Source organism: Cyphomyrmex costatus, unplaced genomic scaffold, assembly GCF_001594065.2.
Source record: "Cyphomyrmex costatus isolate MS0001 unplaced genomic scaffold, Ccosl1.0 scaffold137, whole genome shotgun sequence".
In the NCBI taxonomy this organism is placed as follows: Eukaryota; Metazoa; Arthropoda; class Insecta; order Hymenoptera; family Formicidae; genus Cyphomyrmex; species Cyphomyrmex costatus.
Window position 1 is genome coordinate 1163109 of NW_017275358.1, and position 22004 is coordinate 1185112.

The 22004-nt window shown below is 34.0% G+C and overlaps 1 protein-coding gene across 2 annotated transcripts in view; it reads left to right on the forward strand.

Moving 5' to 3' along the window:
* The window catches only part of exu (maternal protein exuperantia), a 7808-nt gene extending 5393 nt beyond the window's left edge, over window positions 1–2415 (forward strand). For both annotated transcript variants that reach the window (XM_018551295.1, XM_018551296.1), the window contains exons 4-6: window positions 64–259; window positions 714–856; window positions 1128–2415. In XM_018551295.1, the coding sequence (XP_018406797.1) occupies window positions 64–259; window positions 714–856; window positions 1128–1475 (687 nt within the window). In that variant the 3' untranslated portion in view covers window positions 1476–2415. The remainder of the gene's footprint in view (window positions 1–63; window positions 260–713; window positions 857–1127) is intronic.
* Window positions 2416–22004: the final 19589 nt, after the last annotated feature.

Genomic DNA, 22004 nt, shown 5'->3' on the forward strand with positions numbered 1-22004 from the left:
ATATATAATAGTGATATATAATTTTTCCACGACGATGATAAATATTTTCAAATATATTTGAAGGAAGTGAATCTGGGCAATGCGCAACATAGAGCATCGCTGGCATTACAAATAGCACAATACTTGTGCTCGTTCGACGGCGAGAAAACCGAAGATACGAACGAGAAGGAGGAAAGCGATGAAAAATCTCTGAAAAAAGCGGTTGAGATTATTCGAGAATTTGCGCAGCCTGTTGATGTCGAGGAAAAGGAACACAACGGTATATATATTATGTTGAGTATACAATGCCTTGTATAATTTCGTTCATTATAATATTTTTTAATCGAGATACTCTTAGTATCGAAACTTCATTAACAATAAAAAATAATCCAATAGCGATATACAGCGTATAATCATTAATAAAGTGTATTAGAAAACATAAAACAACATGAAGTCATTAATAAGTATATTTGTACTACATTTTTCCCACAAAACGGTAATTGCGCGATTTTGCTTAAAAAAATTTATTAGATAAATTTAGACTGATTCATGTTTTCATATCATCTTTATAATATAGAATATGATACATGCCTTTCCTACATTTAGAATGTTTCCCTCAAGCGTTAAACTTTATAAATAGTTAGTTTAAACTTGACCAAATTTGTCATAACTTGAAAGCTAAGTTGGGAAACACCGAGATGGTAAACCACCGTTATGTATAACTTTTGTTGCAGAACTGAAGATGATATTCGAGCGGCAGAACAACTTGCGGCCCATATTCAGCGCCCTATTCCGTATGAACCGCCGCGAACGTCAACACGCCAGTCCTCTGCGGCGATTGTTAGCTGAAGCTGGGATTGTGTATTCAGAGCTACAGGTGAGTGTGTTTATGCACGTGATTAATCGCGTAATAATCAGATCTGTTTACACCACGCGATATCAATGATGTTTCCGTTTCTTTTCACTTCCGATTTAGAACGTTTAATTTGCTATCAAAATATCCGGAAATGAAATAACATTCAGCCTAAGAGTTTCAAATTGATAGATCGCGAAACGTTCGAATTCATGTCACGCTCGAGTTGAAAGACTCGATTTACGATCGAACAAACGATCTTTTTATCGAGCATTCACGGAAAATCGCGTTTCAGGACGCGTGGACTAACGCGAAGAAGGACGGATTGGAGCATTTGATGAAGGAGAAACTCCCAACAGTCGACGAGAAAAAGATGGAGGATCTGATGATTATCCTCGAGCGTCACTTTGACCCGGAAAAGAAGCTGAAAGGCAGAACACCGGAGAAGAAGGGTCTCAAGTTAAAGAACGAGAAAAAGATAAGCGACGACAAGGAGAATAACAATAAGAGTGACTCGGGCCACGACAGCCCCGACAGCCCGGACACTACGACATCTGGGTCTCCGGTTAAAATGAACGGCGACAACAGCGAAATTAAGCAAGAAGAGTGCGCTTTGACGCAGGAGTGTGGTCAAGCCGTTTAACGATGCTGTTGCTCTTCGACCTCTCTTTTACGCGCCGCAAAGCGGGGAGCACTTCGTGACCGTCCGCGTTTCTACTGCTCGTCGCCGGCCTCGACCTCGAACGAGCGAACGTGGACTCTTTTTTTTTTTTTGTTGCCATAATAGTCGCGGATGACGAAAAATAAAATTGATAAGCAACGCGAATGACGAACATAGATTTAGCGCGTCAAATACAGCTCGCGTTTAGCCGGACTTTACAGTAAAAGCGTGCTGTGTGCTTGTTCACCACTAGATCTCTATTCCTCAGACGAAAAGAGTCGCGAAGGAATTCCCGTTTATTTTTTTGCGGCAATTCTAGGGTAGACGCGTTTAGAATAAAGTTTACGATTCGTCCAACGGACGATGTTGTGCGTGATCAAAGACGAGTGTTATTTGTTACAGTATTGCGTTTTTTTTTTTCTTTATCCCTTTAGTTCTTCCTTTTATTTTTTTTTTTAATTTTTGTTCGCACTGGTACGCCGGCAGGATTAAAAAAAAAAGACCGGTTTCCTGTGAGACACCGTCGAATTAAGCTCAATGTACAAATAACACGTTAAGCGATGTTTAGTTTGTTACGCGCAGTTATATTTAATATTGTTTACATTTCATAGTTTTATACTCTTTTTGTTTTCTCTCCTCTTCCCTCCCTCTGTTTCTATTTCTTTTATTTATCCCGAGAATTCGTACGCTCGCTACTGTGGCGAGAGCGTCCGTTTAATAGACTGCTGCAATTGTGAAAGGCATAGGAAATGTCGCGGATCCGCGTAGTTACCGCATAAGTTTACGATGTGTACAATATAATGTGCACGATATTTTCTACTTTTTACCGTTTAAGTCGCGCATGAGGCGCATGTGTGGTATTAGAGAGATATATTTTTGTATCAATAATGTAATTTCCTTTCTGCTGTGAGATCTCATTGTACGAACATTGATTAATAAAGATTCTAGTTTAGTTGTAACACTTTGAATTTTAAACCGCGCAAATTCGGATTTACAACGCCGATCTCGTATGATAAAATACAACATTTTTCCTAAATTAAATCTCCATGTCCGTACTTCGTGCTTCAGCTTTGGTGGTGAATCTGACCGTTTGGTTTCGAGTTTTATTTATTTTATTTGAAAAAAAAAACGATTGTATAAACTCGTGATGTATTGCATATATACTGCTTCTAGTTGAAAATCAAAATGCATTGAGTATCAAATAGAGAATATATATAAAGAATGGTTTATTAAAATATCTAAAAATATAATTGCATGGAAAGATTTTGCTGAAAAAGTATCTAATACTAAGTACAAATCTGAAAAATAATTTTGTTAACCATCAAAATAATATGCAAGCCGCTGGTTGTTATAATATTACAAATTTTTGCATTTCGTCATCACAGTTGAAATTCGTACGTAACTATTTTGATAGTCTAATAAAATTATTTTTATACCTGTAGCTAAATTTTTAGATATTTTAACAAAATTGCCATGTCGATATAGATCTAAAAATAATTTCGTTAGCTTGTTAACATAATTATATAGAACTCTCAAGCTGGTTTCCGAAGTGTCAACTTTTTCTATAACATTATATATTTGAACGTTTTATATCACTTTATCTTGATAATCCAAAAGCTTCTAATACATCGTTCTCTCGTCATGCTTACACATCTGGCAACATATAAAAAAATGAGGCATTACAATTTCTCTTAATTAAACCATAATGCAGACGCACTTGAAACAATCGTATAATAATTAGCATTAAGATTCGAGAGCCTCGCGACGCATGATAAATCTCTGCGAAGAAGTAGAGAAATTTCAGGCTCGGTGGAAAATATTACACCTGGTGCTACCTGCATAATATCGGGCGTGATTTATTTCCGCGCAGAACACGCGGCGATTATTAATTGACGAGCGCACGCCACGGCGCGTGAATCGCGCAGGAGCGTTCGGCAAATACGCTCCCGGCTATCGCGGACTTAAACGCGGCTCGGTAAAGTTCTTAATAAGCAAAAAAGTCGCCGGTTTAACGGGACTTAGCTGCTTACTTAGGAGGGAAAAAAACGGAGGAAATGGAAAGCGCTCGCGATACGCTTTTCCGCATGCCTCGCGGTAGAACTTCCCGCGCGTCCCTCCTCAAAACCTTTCTCGCAGCTCGGTCCCTGGAGAGAAAACGGAAATGAATTAAATGTGTGTGCGGACCGTTGCGCGCATCCGCCACGCGGATTTCCAATGCTGTATGTCAAAACGCCCCGAGGCGTGAACGGCGTGAAGCTCCTGCGAGGAGAATTGAAGAAATACGCTTTTCCCCGGTAACTGCCCGCGCGATTCTTCCGCGCGTCCTTCTGGGGCGACGGGCACGACGGGATCAGATCTGATCCGCGCGAGCGCGACGCGCTCGGCTAGAAAATTGAGTTTTTCCACATGCAGCGATTAGACGGAGTACTGTCCTGTAACTTCATGCGGCTGCCCCCCCCCTCCCCCCTAATATTGTGGAATATACGTGTAACTGCGTGCTTGGGAAAAAAACTGATCCCTCGTGTACAGGAAGCTCGATTTTAATTCCGGTATTCGAGTAGTAATTTAAGATACCTCGATCGAGCTTCTGGCTGCGCAAAACAGATTTTACATGATATAAAATTAGATGTACGGTTTTACAGATCTGTACGGGATTAAATTATTTACAAATTTAATCCCGTACAGATCTGAAAATAATTTTGTTAGATCATTAAAATTACGTAAAAAGCTAAAAGAGTCGATGGCAATGCTGCAAAAAATTTTAATAGTAATCAGAGTTTAAATGTCCCGCATAATTATTTTGATGCTCCAATTAAAATTGTGCAAAATCGTTTTTTCCGTGTAGTAATCCAGATAGCACAAAGAGTTCAAAAAGAATTCCGTGGCATGTCATCAAATCTGAATTCATTTTCAGATGTAAAAAGAATTCTTTTTCTAAAAAGTTCTAAAAAGAATTCTTATTCCATCTGAAAATGAACTCAGAATTGATGACACACGATTGAATGCTTTTTGAATTCTTTTTGAGCTCTCTGCGCTATCTGGAAAATTTCTGTGGTACGGAAAGTCGATTCTCCTTAAATCACAGTTGTGCGAAAAATTAATTTTTCAAAGTAAGAAATCGGCTTTATTTATACTTGAAAGGTGTGAGAGAGTACTGTGCGGACTACGCCACATCTAAAATTTAAACTGAAATTACGATCTAGAATAAAAATGTGTGGTTCCGTAAATCAGGATGCAATATCTAAATTTTGTAGAAGAGGACAGATATATCTATATACATATAATGCTTTTAGATAACGAGAGCTTTCTGGTTAGAAATAATATATGTTTCCACGCGCACGCTTGGGAAATAAGTTACCTGGATAAGGGATGAAAAAACATATTTCAAATTGTGCGCATGGCTTCTGAAAATTTAATATTATATATATCCTTGATGTTCACTAGTGTGGCATTACAGTTTATAGTATTTATTTATATGAAAAATTTTCAGATGACTTTTGTAGCTTTCCGAAGAATGAAAAAAGCGATGGTATAATTGTTGACAATTGACTGTAACGACATAATATTTTCACACGAAAAGTATATATTTGAAAAAAAAATCTTTTTAAAAAAGAAACAAATACGCCAAGTGCATAAAAAAAGTATTCAATTCTTCTTAATAAACAACGGACATGAAATAAGTGTAATTATCCAAGTATTTCATTACGCAAGATACATAAGATGGACTGAAAGTGGCTAAAATTGTTAACTGGATTATAGTGAAGAAAAAACTTGGCATGCCCGGGTCACATTAAAACGCAATATTCTAGACCAGTATGGTTCTATCGCAACATTCTGCAGATATACATAATGTATGAAAACAATAATTCAACAAAGAACAGGTGTTAACAATCTCTTACTAAACTTGTAAATTTGTTATCTATAATGTTTCTAAATATTTTATTTCTTCATTATTTACATTACATCTATTATTTTTGAGTATTTTTCATGTCCCACAATATCATTATAAACATACGTATATATTGTATTTATATACATATGTTTATTATTTTATATTTTAATTTAATTATAATGCAAATACTACGTTGGAATAATGTTTTCACTTACAATTAATGCGACCCGGACACGCCAAGTTTTTTCTTCACTATAATCCAGGTGACAATTTTAACCACTTTCAGTCCATCTTCTATGTGTGTGTGTGTGTGAGATAAGAGATTAATTTAATTTAATTTAATTTAATTTTTAATTCATTTTTTATATGTAGACATTGTGAACACCAGCTTAATGGACAAAACACTTTACATATATGTGTCACACGTACGATTGAAAAAAAAAATGTTATTCGGACTGGTCGCAATCGAAAAATACTGATGACGTCATATAATAAAAGTGTTTTTAGATTTTTGAATTACGGTTTTCATTTATAAATAATTTTAATGTATAAAGTTTGTCGATGACAACACTCCAGCTAAAGCTAGCAGTAGCGTCGCGAATTTGGCAGCGAAACTGAACATATACACGATGACGTTCACGCATCAAGCGATCATGTCAAGCGGTTATATTTTTAATTTACGCACTAGGCGTCGCGACGCTACCGCGTCGCTTGATTCCGAAACGCGGTTCGTACCGATCCTGCTGCCAGTAGGATTTCATCCTTTGGTCGAAAACTTCAAGAAAGAGCTCTGTCACAATCACCGGAAATCAAACTGTGACTCGACAAAGCATGAAATGTCGTTTTTATCATCGTCCTTTGATGGCTGAACGAACCCGTTCAGTAATGATATAATAGTGATAGCCGGAACATTTTCATATACTAGGGACGAAGCGCAACACATAGAATTCACGAAGAATCCCGTATTGTAGCAGTTCTGTAAATCATATGTTGCATATTTAAGCCATAGTGGTACTACAAACTATGAATAAATTTTCTTTAAGCTCTACCTTTATGCAGTAATAATCATGATAACATTATTACGCTTTATATATAACAGCAAGTGAATAACAGTGAGAGAATAGTTAAAGCGATTATTAACTCTATAAATTATTATTAAATGAATAAATTTTCTTTAAGCTCTACCTTTATGCAGTAATAATCATGATAACATTATTGCGCTTTATATATAACAGGAAGTGAATAACAGTGAGAGAATAGTTAAAGCGATTATTAACTCTATAAATTATTATTATTATTAATTCTATAAATAGCATTGGTAATTAACACTGTTAGACTTATTACACATACATTATTATTATATTATTATCAGTTTATCGTTTAATTATTATTAATCAAAAACAGTAAAATATACGTAAAAAGAAGCGGATGATGCATGAGAGAGAGAAAGAGGAAAAATAGTGAGTCAAAAAATGTTAATTTTGCTGTGCGATGAGGAAAAAAAAATTGAAATCAGACGCGAATAGCAAAAGTAAGTGTGTGTGAATGTAAAAATTTATTTCTGAAATGAAACAAATTACGAAGACACGAGGATGCATAACATCTTTTTTTTTTGTATTCTTAGACTTGTGTCTATTAGCTTTATTTTCAGTCGGTCATCATTTTTTCTACATATTTTTTTCCTAATTATGCGATAAATACTTTCTAAGATTTAGAGTGAATATCATTCTGAAGTTTTCTTTCAAGATTGACTCAATTTCCATCCTTTAGAGTAAAATTCCGTTCCAAAGAATTTAGAGAGAATTTACAATCATAACTTTTCTAGATTTTAAATTTCGATTTCGAATCTTTGGAAAATTTTGTCTGAATATAAAAAATGTAGCGAGTTACAATCACAATTTCCGTGCCGCTTACAAAGGCATTGTGTCTATATTTTGCGATCCACGAACCGAAACATCGAATGAAAATAAATGACATCTGTCCTGCAGCTGAAGTCGCCCGCGGACGTAAAGCGAATGTGAATTTCGGACGATTAATCTCAAACGTGATTACGATCGCATAATTTCGCTATTGCCCCAGCCGTAGCGATTATCGGTATAGACGTTAATGTTAATTGGAGGGTTTTAGGATTAACGCATTCATATTAATAATTGAATCTATACGGGGATTTTCGCGGAAGCATCGTGGAATTAGCGAAAACCTGCACATTAACATGTGTTACACGCAAGAACCGTTATTAACACTAGATCGTCTATGTGTGTTATCTCAATTAACAATGATGCCAATATGGAATTGTCAAGTCGCGCGATAAAGTACGGCGTGAAAGAACATTGAGAAAATGAGCGAGATTTTTCCTCTGCCATGTATAATATAACCGATAGATAAATTAGCATACCACTGTGTTTTTCTTACGCTCATTTATTCAGCATCATTATTGCGCAATGCTTACAACCCGCCTTCCTTCGTAATTTTGCACGCACTCGTGTGCAATTGTGCAGTCTAGGATGCAAATTTCCTTTAGAGAAAATTATATCGCCCGCAATTACACCCGTATACTTACTGAATGTCTTCGGCGAACGGTGGTTGTAGCCCCGCTCTTACTTAACGTTAGAAATAAACGAATCAAAGGCATTGTATTTCTTCTTTATTACATTAATTTAACAATTGAGAAAATGTTGGTAGCTGAGGAAAAATAGCGTACTATAGTAAAAACGCTACTTTAAGAAGAATGCCTTCCCATACAAAGCAACTGTAACTGCATTAACAATTAGGATTATGTGGGCTTTCAAGTATATTGTTTAAAATCAAATAAATATCTGGCGAATCGATTTCGAGACACACTAAACACCTTTCTCTGACCGTAGTAAGTTATCGCGTTATCGGTTTAAAGTTTACTTTTCCGCGTGATTTTCGGAAATAATTGAGAGAGAGAACGCAATGAACGTCCAAGTGCTCGTAAATAAAATTTCCGGATACGCCGCGTTCGTCGATACCTCGATAACGTCCCTACGGGCTTAATCCGTTCGCGTGCGAATGCGATTATCGGACGATCGCCCTTCATCCTGTCTAATTTCTTTTCGCGAAACGGCCGAGCGTGGCGAGTAAAATAGCCGCGGCTCGTATCGCGATCGCCACTGTAACAGGCGGCGAGAAGGAAATTGCCGCGTCCGAGGGCTGCCTTAATTGATAATAACGCGCGCTCAGCGCCGAAGCTATCGGGATAATTAATGACACGCTGGCTAACCGCCGCCACGCGGCCATACCCCGCTTTCGTTACCTCGCTCCAACAGCCTAATGAAGGGGAAGAGAGATGAGACGAAACAATATAGCGACTCGCACCGCAGCGTCTCCCGCATAGATAGACCGTGATAGATAATCTCTTTATTGTGTGAACGGACTATAGAGAGAAATTAGCTGATTTTTTAATTCAAACTTCTTTTACATCTTGAATTATCTTGTTTGCGATTATCGAGTGATATCTGTACGTTTCACGCTTTTTTTTTATGTATACACACGATTAAGAAAATAAACCGTGATTGAGCATTAAAGTAATATTTATCTGGAGAAAAGATTTCAATTTTTAATGAAAGATAATGAAAGATAATAACTTTTTATTGGAAAATCAGAGAATAAACCATTATAAATTTTTAAAATTTACATGGTCGCCTGCGGATATTTTAAAACACGGAACACCTGCATGATGTGTGGACAATGTTATGAGAGCGCACGAGTTAACTCGTGAGTGATCATTTTGATTTTAAATCCAATCGTTTATCGTAAGCTTTTTAATTCTTCGAACTATATATGTATATATAATTCATTTTTAAACAATATTGAATATTAATACCAAGTATGGCGTTATAATTTCATAAATATTTATTAAATCGCGCTAAACATACCGATATCATCAAATTTACATTTTTAATTACAGCGGAATTTTTTTTCTAACGTCCTATATAAATTTTAAATTACGATAGCGCTGTAATCTCACAGACTGATCTTAGCGCGAGTTTACAATTGTATAATGGAAGCTTGATGTGTGGCCGTTGAGGTGTTCTCTGAAATTGCACGGTCTCAAGCTTATCTAAAATAAGATAGCTCGCTTATTTTAACGATCGAAAGGAAGCGTCATAACGATAATTCATGAATGTGAAAATTGAATTCAACTCGCCACGAAATTATCGCAACCTTGTGAAAAATAGGTGAATTAAAGTAGATTTTCTTTAGAGATACACGAACTTGAAATGGCGAAAATTCATTTCGGAGGATTTATCATTAATATCCGTTGTTCGTTTGCGTTATTTTTCGATCGTTACGAGAAAGAAAATGAATTGTTTACATACGAGAATAAACGCGCAGTGCACAAAACACAGAAAGTGGACTGATCAATAAACGTATTTATTTACGCTGCAAATTGTGGTATCGAAAACGGACGTCGTTCGTACACACAACCGCTATACGCTTTTACACTGATTAATCTAATAGTTGATAGGCACGTACAGGACTCGACATCGGCTGTGATGGAGATGACATAGCGATATGAATAAATTAAATGCTTCACTGCAACGCGTATATGAAGCAAAAGAATTATTTGTTTACGCAAATAAATAATTAATTGCTTACACAAATAAATCAATGATTAATTAACGAAGTATATTACATCGAGCTAAGAACTTGCGGTTACCATGACATAAACACAATTTTTGTAATAAAATTAGAGGACCATTTCGAAGCGATATGAGACAAATGTAACGAAATATAATTTTAGTTTTGCAAACAATAATTGTACAGCCATTTTTGGTTCCGAGGTAGCCTTTTAATCTTGCTAACGAGTGCGTGACGCGATAGCTGCAACCCATGGTGTATAATTATCTAATTATTAATAATAACGTCAGATTTATATATAGTAAAAATATTAAAGGAACTCTCTTTATTATATCAAAAATGTTCATTTAAGTTAACGGACCGGAGTTGCCTCGCGTTCCGCGGTTTCGGTCGTTAGGAAGCATGGCGGGATGTATCACGGTCAACGCGCGGTGTACCTCGCTTTTGTCGAATTCGCGGCGGCGAACGAATCTCACCGTGACTTGGAGACCGCGAGAAAAAGCGCAGCACGTGGAGACGCGCGGATGCGGCGCGGCGAGGTCAGCGGCGCGCGAGCGAGGCTGTTTTTTGCGACGTTCCCCGCGCGTTCTTTTCCGCGAGCACTCGCAGAATTCGCTTGTCTCGCCACGTCTCGACTTCCGATCGACGGAGAGCCTTTCGCTCGCGCTCACGCGCAAGTTCATGATTAACGACGTAATTGTTAGCGCCTCGCCGGCTGTTACGTCGGCGCTGATGTAACAGCGCGTGCAACGCGCCTTCCTAACGTCGCAGACCATAACGAACGCCGACGAATCGCGGATGACAACGAATGGGAAGGAGACGAAGACGTTGAGGATGCGACGACCGATTATTGCATCAACTTTCCTCGATTATTACTGTCGTGTAAAAATTAATTAAAAACCGTGGATGTGATTAAACGTCGGGTTTATATGCATGTTAAAACTCGGGAATAGCCATTTGGAATGTTTTTATACCCCAGCGGCGATAAAATGTGAATTATTGTAAAATGGATATTTTCTTTCTTTTTGGGGGGATATATTGTCTTTTATTTTTAATAACTGTTCTTTACGAGCGTTGAAATATGGAATTCTCCATCGAAGATCCGCAATAGAAAACATTATATTAATTAAAATGTTTATTTTTTTTTAAATACCATACTGTTATAATAATAAACTATTTGACATATGTTTATTCCATTTAATATTTATTTGGTTTTTATTTACTTTCTTTCAGAAAAATTGATGTGAGTAAATCCATGTTTTTAAATGTTAATAAATTGGAAAATAATCATCAATATATTGTTAACAATAGTGATTTTGATTAGAGTATAAAAACAAGATGTGAGAAAAAAATAAGATATAACTACTTTTGGTTAAGTAAACTGCAATTAAAAATTTTATGTTACAAGAAGAACGTGAGAAAGTATACAAATAATCTATTTTTTTAATAATATATCTTATACGTATACATATTAAAAAATGCAATAAGAATTTATATTCAAATTAAGACTTACGATAAATAAATTATTTTCATTCATATTCTTTGCATTTATTTGTTAGATCACATCTTTATGTATCCATTAATATTATTTTATAGGACTGCCAAGAAGCTATGGCTTTTATTATAATTTATAATTACACATACTATAATTTACACGACGATTTTCTTGTTTCGACTGTTGAGAGACAATATCTATGAATTTACTTTTGATTGACAATAAATTGACCAATTGAATATGGCTTTCTGTAATTATTATTGTAATATTAATTTGTTAATGTTCATGTAATTATGTATGATTGAAAAGGACTTCGTATAAGTCGAAGCGTTTCATATTTAAGTTTAATTTTAATTTTAATTTTTAATGTATAGAATTTAATAAATATTGTCAACTTAATTCCGCTTGTTTTATACCGTTAATTTAATATCGTAATTTGTTGTTTTTTAAAACATAACAAGCGTTTAACTTTATTGTTATCTGTATTATATTTATATATGTCTATAATTTACAGCTAGTTATAGAATATAATAAAATGATATGTTTATATATTTCATTAATTTGTAATACACATGTATAACATATATTGTTCTATAAAAACGCGAGTTAAATAAGCAAGAATTAAATAAAAACGGTACGTTTCCTTGAAAAACTGGTTTAGAAAAGTCGCGCGCGATTATTGTACGGAGAATCTTTTTGATGTGTAAATAGTACAGCAATGTATATCAGTATGCAACGAGGATAAACGATTTATTTCGATGATAAAATAAAACAACCGTGCGCTTCCAAGTTAAACGACGGGGTAGGCATGCGAAAAATAACGGAAGGGCAATTTCTTCGTTCCCGAGTGGACTGTTGGTACTATTACGCGCATTTCGAGAATGCGTGACACCGCGCGAGCATCGTGCTCTATCAGTCACTCAGTCAATGACAAGTACAGTAAAGTCCACGCGAATGTTCAGCGCCCGAGCTGTCATTCTCACTTTTTACGGTAACACATGACGCCGATAAGCACTTAATCCACCATTCCATGTAGCGATATATCACATCCCGAGAAGAGCGACTCGTCACAACACAAAGAGTCAATTTTCACAAAATGAGGCTCCAATTACAAAAACGTGGACAACAGAAATGAAATTTTATTATGCTTTATTATGACATAAATTTCAATTTAAGAAAAAGGAAACTCTATAATCTTGATTTTTTTGCTCCTTTCGAAAAGTTGTCAACTGTCCCTTCTTCGTTTCGAGATAAGATATGCCTGATGCAAGTAGCTGGACATCTATATCTCTCAAATAATATATATTCCATTATTTATTAACACTAAGGGTAAAATAAAATTTAAACTCTATTTATTATTCGATGAATAAAAAGATAAGAAAAATACTTGTACAGTTAAAGAGAGAATGTTCTCTGCTCAACATTTTTTTAAATTTAAACTATTTAAATTAAAATTCCCTCTCTCCTCAATATAATGTTCAACGTCGATGAGGTAAATATTGACCCAGAATTCATCCAAGCAGAGGAAGTCAATAACCGGTTAAGCAATTCGCCTATTATGCGTGTCAGAATCGCATAATATTTCGCGACTCGCTGGTTCTACTGGTCTTCTCAGACCAAAATGCATTCGCAAGTAGAGGAAAGAGAATTGTTGAAATTCTTTTGCGACTATAGATCAGTCTCGTAACTTGATTTAACGTTGGCAGCAAGACACCATAATCATAAACCATAACGCGTTTCATAAAATAAGTTAAAAAGATAAAGCGGCATAGTATATCTTAGGAATATACGCTTCTCTTACTTGCACAATAGAAAATCCGCTTCTAGCTGTTTTTAAGTAAAATATTATCTTATTTCTTTTCGATTGTTTTTTTAAGTAAGACATAAAATATTCGCATTTCGGAGTTCTGTAAAAAATTATTATAATTATAAATCCTAAGTCTATTCGCGTTGCTTGAAATCCCGACAAATTTTTGCACATGAAACGAGATATATATGTATATATTTTCAGGTATCCAAGAGAAAGAGAGAGAGAGAGAGAGAGCGAAGATGCTGAGCGCAAAGAGTGCACACAAACAAGCCTAATACATAAATTACTTCGGAATAAAATCTTATCCGCGATAACGCTTTTTTTTTACTTTTTCAATGCATAAAATTTACGCTGCCACGTTTGAAGAAAAAAAAAAAGGATATCAAACTAATACCGGATATAAAAGTAGAAGAGGAAGCTGGATCGAGCGGGGTAAAAAGAAATAAAACGCGCAGAAATCAAAGATCAAGCAAACTGGAGAACAAGATCGAGAGAGATTAGGATGATCGCGTGCGTGTCTTGAAGAGGCACGACGGAAACTAGGACGTCTGGTCACTGTTAGGTCAGATCCTCAGACCTGGTCCGAAAGACAGAAGTCAGCGGTGTTGGTTCGAGGCCGTCGATGGACGAGCGCGCGAGCGAAGCGAGGCTGGTTGTTAGTGGAGGCACTGAGCATGCATTAACAGTACTCCGGACGGGCCGGTGCGGCGGTGGTTCTCTTGGTTCCCCGATTTCTGCCAGCGGCGCGGCCCCTTCTCGCCGGAAGGATGGTGTGCCCGGCTGGACACATCGGGGGAAAGGAGTCCTCCGCGTGCTCGGTACACGCGCCTTCAGTCCATCGAGGATCTTCGTCAAAATTGCATCCCTTTGCCGGCGGCGCGTCCTCCGGTTCGAAAGAGTGTCTCGAGTGTCTGGTAAACATTTCTCGAGTTAACGAGGGGAAGTGTACGACGTGAGAGGAGAGAGAGAGACAAATAGCTCGGCAAAGTCATGTGGAGAGTTCTGATCGCCGGATTTTGCACGGTGAGTTTTCTGTGGCCGGCACCGGGGTTAACGTGGCAAATATTTTCATTTTAGATGGAGATAAAAGATTTTAACGCTCGTTGTAAATTCTCATTTCCTATTTTTCCGTGTTTCAACGAGAAGAACAAATTTACGAAGCCTGTCAGATAAATTGTTAGACATTTTATTGAAAAGTAAAATGGCATTCCTGACTCGCTCTTAATTACATTTTGTCAGTTTTTATATTATTTATATATTATTTAAATTAGCTCTATAAGACATAAAATAAAAAAAGTTCTACTAAATCTGTATAATGTTTGTAACAATAATTCAAAATTATTATAATTTTAAATGTATATTAGTTACATATTTAATATGAATTTGTATATTACTGCGAAATTGTTTTCAAGTAATAATAAGAAATAATATTACACAACTTTCATTAAAAGTTATTTATACATATAGTTTATATATATAATTACGTAAAGGTATATAATATACTATAATATATTGAAACTATTTCTCTATTTATTTAATGTACTCTGAAAGTGCGCATTCGTGATATTGAAGCTTCGCAAACTTCTTCTGAAGCAGCAAGTTACTCGTTATTTGATTTGCACCGTTCTGCTGCTGCCTTTTCATAAATCTGTCATGAGGCGAAGGGCTCGGTGCAAATTCTCTTTTTTAGAAATTTCCGAAAGCAAATCCAAGTTTTATTTCTCATTCTAAAGGAAATTATTCAATTTAGTTTAAAATTTCCAATTCAAAATTAACTTCTTTCCACGTCCCGCTCTTCAATAACGTAACTTAAATTATATTCAAGAACTCGATTCTTTAAATTCTCAAGGAGTGAAAAATATACAATTTGGACTCCTAGTTAAAATTTAGTCGAGAATTCTTACTTTCAGTTATGCACTTTTGCTAAACTCAAATATTAAAACACGTTGTACAAATCTTTATCGACGTGAAGGACGACGATTTTTGGACGACTCTTGCGGATAAATCAGATCGATCGTAAATGATGGACGACCGGTAGATTTCCATATCATCCGTTCTTGGTGACTTATGTTTGTCGCGCGGCGCCAGAGGTTTGTTTGACATTGCGTGATGACAGTTTGTCACGCTATGAATCTACGTGATGTTTAAAAAATGTTACTTTTATCGAAGGAGACCGCCACTGATCTGTTCTATTGACTCCTGTCAACCACAACATGTGATCTTTTAACACAGAAGAAAAAGCACATGATAACATCGTGTAAAATTTACTTCACCATTATCAACGTGTTACGAACAAAACCTGTCATTTCTATCGACAAAATTCGATATTGTCAAAATAGTCAGTAGAAGGGGAAAAGGTGCCATTAATAAAATTATCAATTTCATCTTCGAATGTCTCTTTTGTCCTGCGACATTTAATTACACACTCCTTGCAACTCCCAACTCATTTTCTCTATTTATTTGCCGCCCGTCGAACTCATCGTCGGTTTTTTTGCTTTTTTTTTTTTTACGTAACACTGCCGCTACGATTTCGTAATATCTGCCGCTAATGACAATCTTAATTAATTTCCGTTGGGGAAAGAGGCCACCATGTACGTGGTCTCGAAGATATTTTGTACTGAAGAAATGATCGATTTTCATTTCATCTGGGACGCGCGGGCGAAACGATCCCTCTCGCAGTGCTCTATTTTGTGAAAAACCCAACGTTCGATGTATTTCTGTATTACGCCATTAAATCATGCCGCGTCAAAAATAATGCGCCGTCGACGCGCTCTCCTCGGGTCGATCTACTTTAATTTCTCAAATCCCTGCGTGAAAGAGAGAGAAGGACAGAGTATACACGGGAATGGAAGTATGCGTCGTGGTTTCGCCGAGGATAATTAAAAATGCACCCCATTAATACATGACATTCGAGGCGACGAAATACGATAACGGGCAATTTAAAGCGAACCGCACGATCGGCCGGCCCGATACGTTTGATACATTTGAAATATTAATGGCTCCCCCAAAATGACGAAATAATTGAATTGTGTCGGGCATCTCCCCGCGATGGCAACTAATTCCGCCGTGAAACGCGATATGTCGGAATACTTTAACACACGTGCGCGCGCGTGAAAGTATCGGGAGGATTATGTATATCGTCATAATTCCTTCGTGTAAAACGGTTCATGTACGTATCGCACGGTCATTCTTTCCAATGTACCTACCTACCTGCATTACATGCAACATCGCATAACAATGTGTATACTGATGGATACAATGTAAAAATTTTTTATAATGGGTTCGTTGAAATATATGGTATGTATACGGCACGGACGTTTATTTATTCGCGCGTCGTCGCGCGATCCGCAGAGCGTCCGCGCGTTACCGAAAACAATTCCCCGTTGCAAAGTTTAACTGAAATTTAATTAGAATACGTTCGATTTAAAGTTTAAATTAGAGTTGAAATTAATCCGTTTATAGGCGATTAAAATTCTAATTATGCATACAATCCGATAGAATTTGGCGACGTAAAGATGCTGTACTCGATATAAACGTTTACGCAATGATTAAATATTCGATGAGTTAACAATAAATGTCAAAAAATGTATAAAATTCAAAATGTATTGTTTTCGAATAATATTCAATTATTTTGAAGAAAGTATGAATATTATTTATACTTATTTTTTCGTTACAATAATGTCTTTATTAATAGAACTAATATTTTCCGAAATAGAACACAATTAAATCAAAATAATGTCAAAATGGCACCAAATGATTACTAAAAAATAAAAATCACTTTTCAGTTATGATTTATTTAACGACATTATCGTGATTTAAATAAGTTGTTCTGTTTAGATTGAAATTTTATTTTCTATGTCATAGTTTTCCTATTAGAAGAAAACAAAAAAATCGATATTTGCAAATTTTTTATCAATACTAAAACTTAATTAATTTTCTAAAATTAATGTCAGCTGATTCATGTATTATATGAAGAAGCTTTACGTTTTCTTCTAAACTGTTTATTTGTTTTAATAAAAAAAACCGAAACTTTTATGGTGTTGAGTTCCGTTCTGGAAGATGATTTATCTCTCAACGAACCATTTAATTTTATTATCTTTAAATACAGTTATTTTTCGTCAGTTTTATCTCATTTCTATAGACTATTTCTCGCCTATTTCTTTCTTTGTCTCTTCTTCTTTCTCTCTCCTCTTTAGTTGCTGTAAAAGTCTTCGATACGATGACACATTTCGGTACTGTGTGTGCTTCACGTTTTACATTCTTCAATTAACATACTTTTATCTCCCTAAATTCCAGGCCTCCTTGACAATTTATTTAGCAGATAGGTACGCGTCTCGTACGTCGAAAGATTTAACTGTACCGAATTGTAACCGAGGACATCGATGCTGCGGATGAACGAGCCGCAGTGCTAAAGTGGCATTAAAAAAAAACGGGATTTATGAAGTCATAAAGAGAAGGTTTGCGGTTCTCCTCGAATGAGACCGAAATAAAAGGCCGAGGACTGTCCGGCTTTGCCTGGCCAATCGTAACCGCTTCGTCTCGCGTGGCAGATTTCGAACTATATTCTATCCTTTCCCGTTACGTTTATTCGGTTCTCCATGAAAAATAAAATTCTGATCGTGTATGTATTGGGTTGAAACAAAATTTCTTAACTCTGTCAAGTTGAAAATTCGAATAACTGTAACTTTGTTCAAAATAATAAATTTAAATTTAAGAAGAGAATTTTAAAGCTTAAAATCTCTAATTTTGAAAGATCACATGTCTTTTAAGTTTCTGTATTGTATGTAAGTTTTACATAAATTAATTTTTACATATAAAGTCACTAAATCGATTTAAAGTTTAAATTAGAGTTAAAATTAATTTATAGGTGATTAAAAAATTCTAGTATGCATACAATCCGATAGAATTTGACAACGTAAAGATATTGTATATTCGATGATATATAAATATTTGTGCAATGATTAAATACTCGATGAGCTAGTTATAAATGTCAAAAAATGTATAAAATTTAAAATGTATTATTTTCGAATAATATATTGGAAAGAATTAAACAAAATGGAAAATCTTTTTATCATTTCATGGATCTGTAAAGTATCCAGAAAAACTTGCAATAATTTTCGAATGTAAAAGCATGAAGTTTTCCATATAAAATTATTTTTGAAAAATATACGTAAGATTTTTTGTCATTGAGTTATCGTGGATTAAATAAAAAAAAGTATTTTAATTTCGACTTCTTATGATTTATTTAAAATAGTTCCGCAATTAAAAACAGATTTTTAAAGCTAAAACTCTTTTCTATTGAATGGTATAATTATAAAATTTTTAAAAAAATATGTAGATATGATACAAACGTAAAGTAGCATTACAAACTTTTGCTTTTAACCAATATACATGTGTGTCGTTTTATTAATTTTATTACTTCAAAAAATTATTATGAGTATACTTGAATGTGTAATCCAATTTATTTTAGAAGTCACAATTTTAATTTTAACGATGGAATTTTCGTGACACAAAGCCTCTTTTGATTTATGAATTCAAAGAATCATCTAAAATATTCTTGTCATAAAATATAAATTTTTGTAAAAGAAATATATCTGTTGATTGTTCGAAAAGTTCGTTTAAAATTTTATTAGCCTAAAATTATATATGTACATCTTTGTTAAAAATGAACTTTGAATTTGAAAATGAATTTAAATTTGAAAAAGGGTTTTAAAGCTTGAAATCTCTATTTTCAAAAGCTTACTATATTTTTTAAGTTTATATGATATTAAGTTTATATTCGTAATTTTTTACATATAATAATTACGAGCTGAAAAAAGTATAAAAAACTTTTTTCCACTTTGTGAGACTATCATGTACCCAGAAAAAAATTTGAAAAAATTCTCGACAATCTATCATAAAAATTTGAACTTCCCCTACAAAATCGTTTTTTAAAAATGTTCCTATGGTTTTTTCTTCTCGAGTTAAGTAAAAAGTAGCATTTTGACTTTGATTGTTCATAACTTCGTTAAAAATTATCGTATCACAATTATAGAACCAGATTCTTAAAACTGAAACGTTGGAATATATGCATTTGAGCTAAAAATATGATATTACTTTCCTTGTAACCATTGCGCAATATATCATACTTTTAGCTTCAATTTATATATAGTCTATCTTTAATAAAATTAGCAATTATGTCATTCAACAGAGCAAAATTTTAGCTTTAAAAATTTATGCCTTGAATTGCAGTACGATGATTTTTAACCGAATTAGAAGTAATAAAGTCAGAAAAACGTTCTTTTTTATTTAATTCGTTAATAATTCAGTAATAAAACATCATAGGAACATTTAAAACAAAAACGAATTTTTTGGGAAACTTTATACTGTCACGTCACATAATTTTAAGCTTGCAAACCTTAAAACGAATTTTCCAAAGAACTTATAAATTATGTGATATATACAAAGTACGATATATAATAATTATATATAAAATATATAATTATAATATATACTTAAATTTTTATTATTCTTGTTATTGTTTCTTTATACTTTCTTTTCAATTATCTTGAAAAAAAATTTACTAAATTTTAATAAATATTTGTTTCAATAAGTACTAAAGAAGTATTTACTATGTATATGTATATAAATGTAAAAATATATTTATAATTTATACATAATGTTTTTATTCTGAGTAAATATTTATTTACTGTAAATAAATATTTTGTGATACTATCGAAACAAGTATTTATTAAAATCGAATAAATTTTTATTTCAATTCATTTGATCTGTTCGCATTAAAATTTTGTAACATCTCAGAAAAAATACAGTAATACCAAGAAAGTAATCTGCGATAACATTAATGTGCAAGAATTCGAAGTTCGTACTTTAAGTTGTACTATTAATTATTCGGCTTTCAGCTTAATTTGAAGTCAGTCTTCCTTTCCTTGTTTTGCAAAGTTCTCGAGTTATCACAGCGACGTATAATCCAGACACGCGTAATCATTCAGTCGAAGTCCCGACGAGTCATGCAATTTCTATCAAACCAAGTTCACCGGGAAAGCGCAGCGTCTCGATGAAAGTTGTTCGTCGGGAGACGTAATAGGTGCGCGCAATCGGACACTTGATATCTAAATATTTCGATCAAGCGAGTCGCTTGTCGTCGAAGCCATTAAGAATATTGACTGCGACGGCATCACGAAGACTTTCCAAATATTAACGATGGACGACAATTGTCGATGGCTTTACTTCCTCTCGCTTTCTTGGTGTTCATTTAATAAATTTACCGAATAAGTTAAATGCACAGACTTCTATAAGAAAAAAGAATAGATTGTTCATCATTATTTATTTCCACTTGTACAAAGATAATCGTTGTAAAAATGAAAGAGAATAAAAAAATCAACGTAAAATACAACAAATTTTAATTAATTTAATTAAGCTCTATTTTGCTTAAATTAAACTAATTTTCGAATTAATTAAAGTAGGTTAAATTTTGACACTTTAAACCAAGTTTTTAGAAAAAATAATTTTTTCTTTAAGATTATATATATATATATATATATATACACATATATATATGATTATATTATACATTTTTTAGAAAAAAGTTTAATTTATAAAAAGTTTGTAAATTTTTTTACATTTTTACAAAATAACCACTATCTTTTATAAAAGCGCATTCTTTACGAGGATTTAAAGTCTGTAATAGATTTCCCAAAGTTAAAAGATTAAGAAAAGAAAAAATTAATTACTTTGATTTTTTTTCAACTGTTTTCGCGCATTATTTCCTCTTTTATCGTCTTTCAGCCCTTTTAAAAAAAAGTGCCATTTTCAACTGCTCACATAATCTGCACATTATGTTTCGTTTTTGATGAATTTTAAATCAAAGACGTTTTTCAGTATTAGATAAACGTTACCTCAAACGAAATAAGCATCACAAATTTGACATATACGAAAACGCAAATGTAAATTTGCAGCGTAAGCTTGTCTCACATCGCAAAGTACCTGTACAGATTAATTCCGGTAGTTTTAATTTCATTATCATATGTAACAGAGCTTTATTAAACGCTCCAAATACGATAAAAGCAGTAACAGTACAAATCCGTTAATTGAAAGAATATATAATAAGAATTCTAACGATATGCTTATAGAAAAATGTATTCAGAAGTAGCATAATTCAATGCAATATGCTTGTAACAGTATTCATTGTACATACATATTGCGCATAATGAAAATGAATGAATTATTAATTAAAGACATTAATAAGATTTGTATTTATAATCATTATTAAATATCTTATCTTTAGTGCATATTAGATAATATTCTTAGAATGAAGACATGTAAGAAAATCCAATAGTGTCATATTTAAATTAGTGATTTGATTGCTCAGCCAGAAAAACTCAGTTAAAACACATGTAACATTTGATTTGAAGTTCAAGGTATTAATTAAAACAGTAATACGCTATTACTAAAAACCGTGAAATCGCAATTCTTAGAAAAAGATCTTAATAGAAATTGGGAAAATTCTTGGAATTGTAGATCTCTTCATTTATTATGTTCTCAACTCTTTGTCGATTTTCGCGACTCTTTTAATTTTCACGATTTGTAATTTCAAATTGTTAAAGTTATAATTGTTAAAAGTTTAGGAAGTTCTCCCTCTTGAAATTAAAATTATATTAAACTATAAACATGCCGCGCACACGCACGCAATTTATCAGACATTCTTAGTTT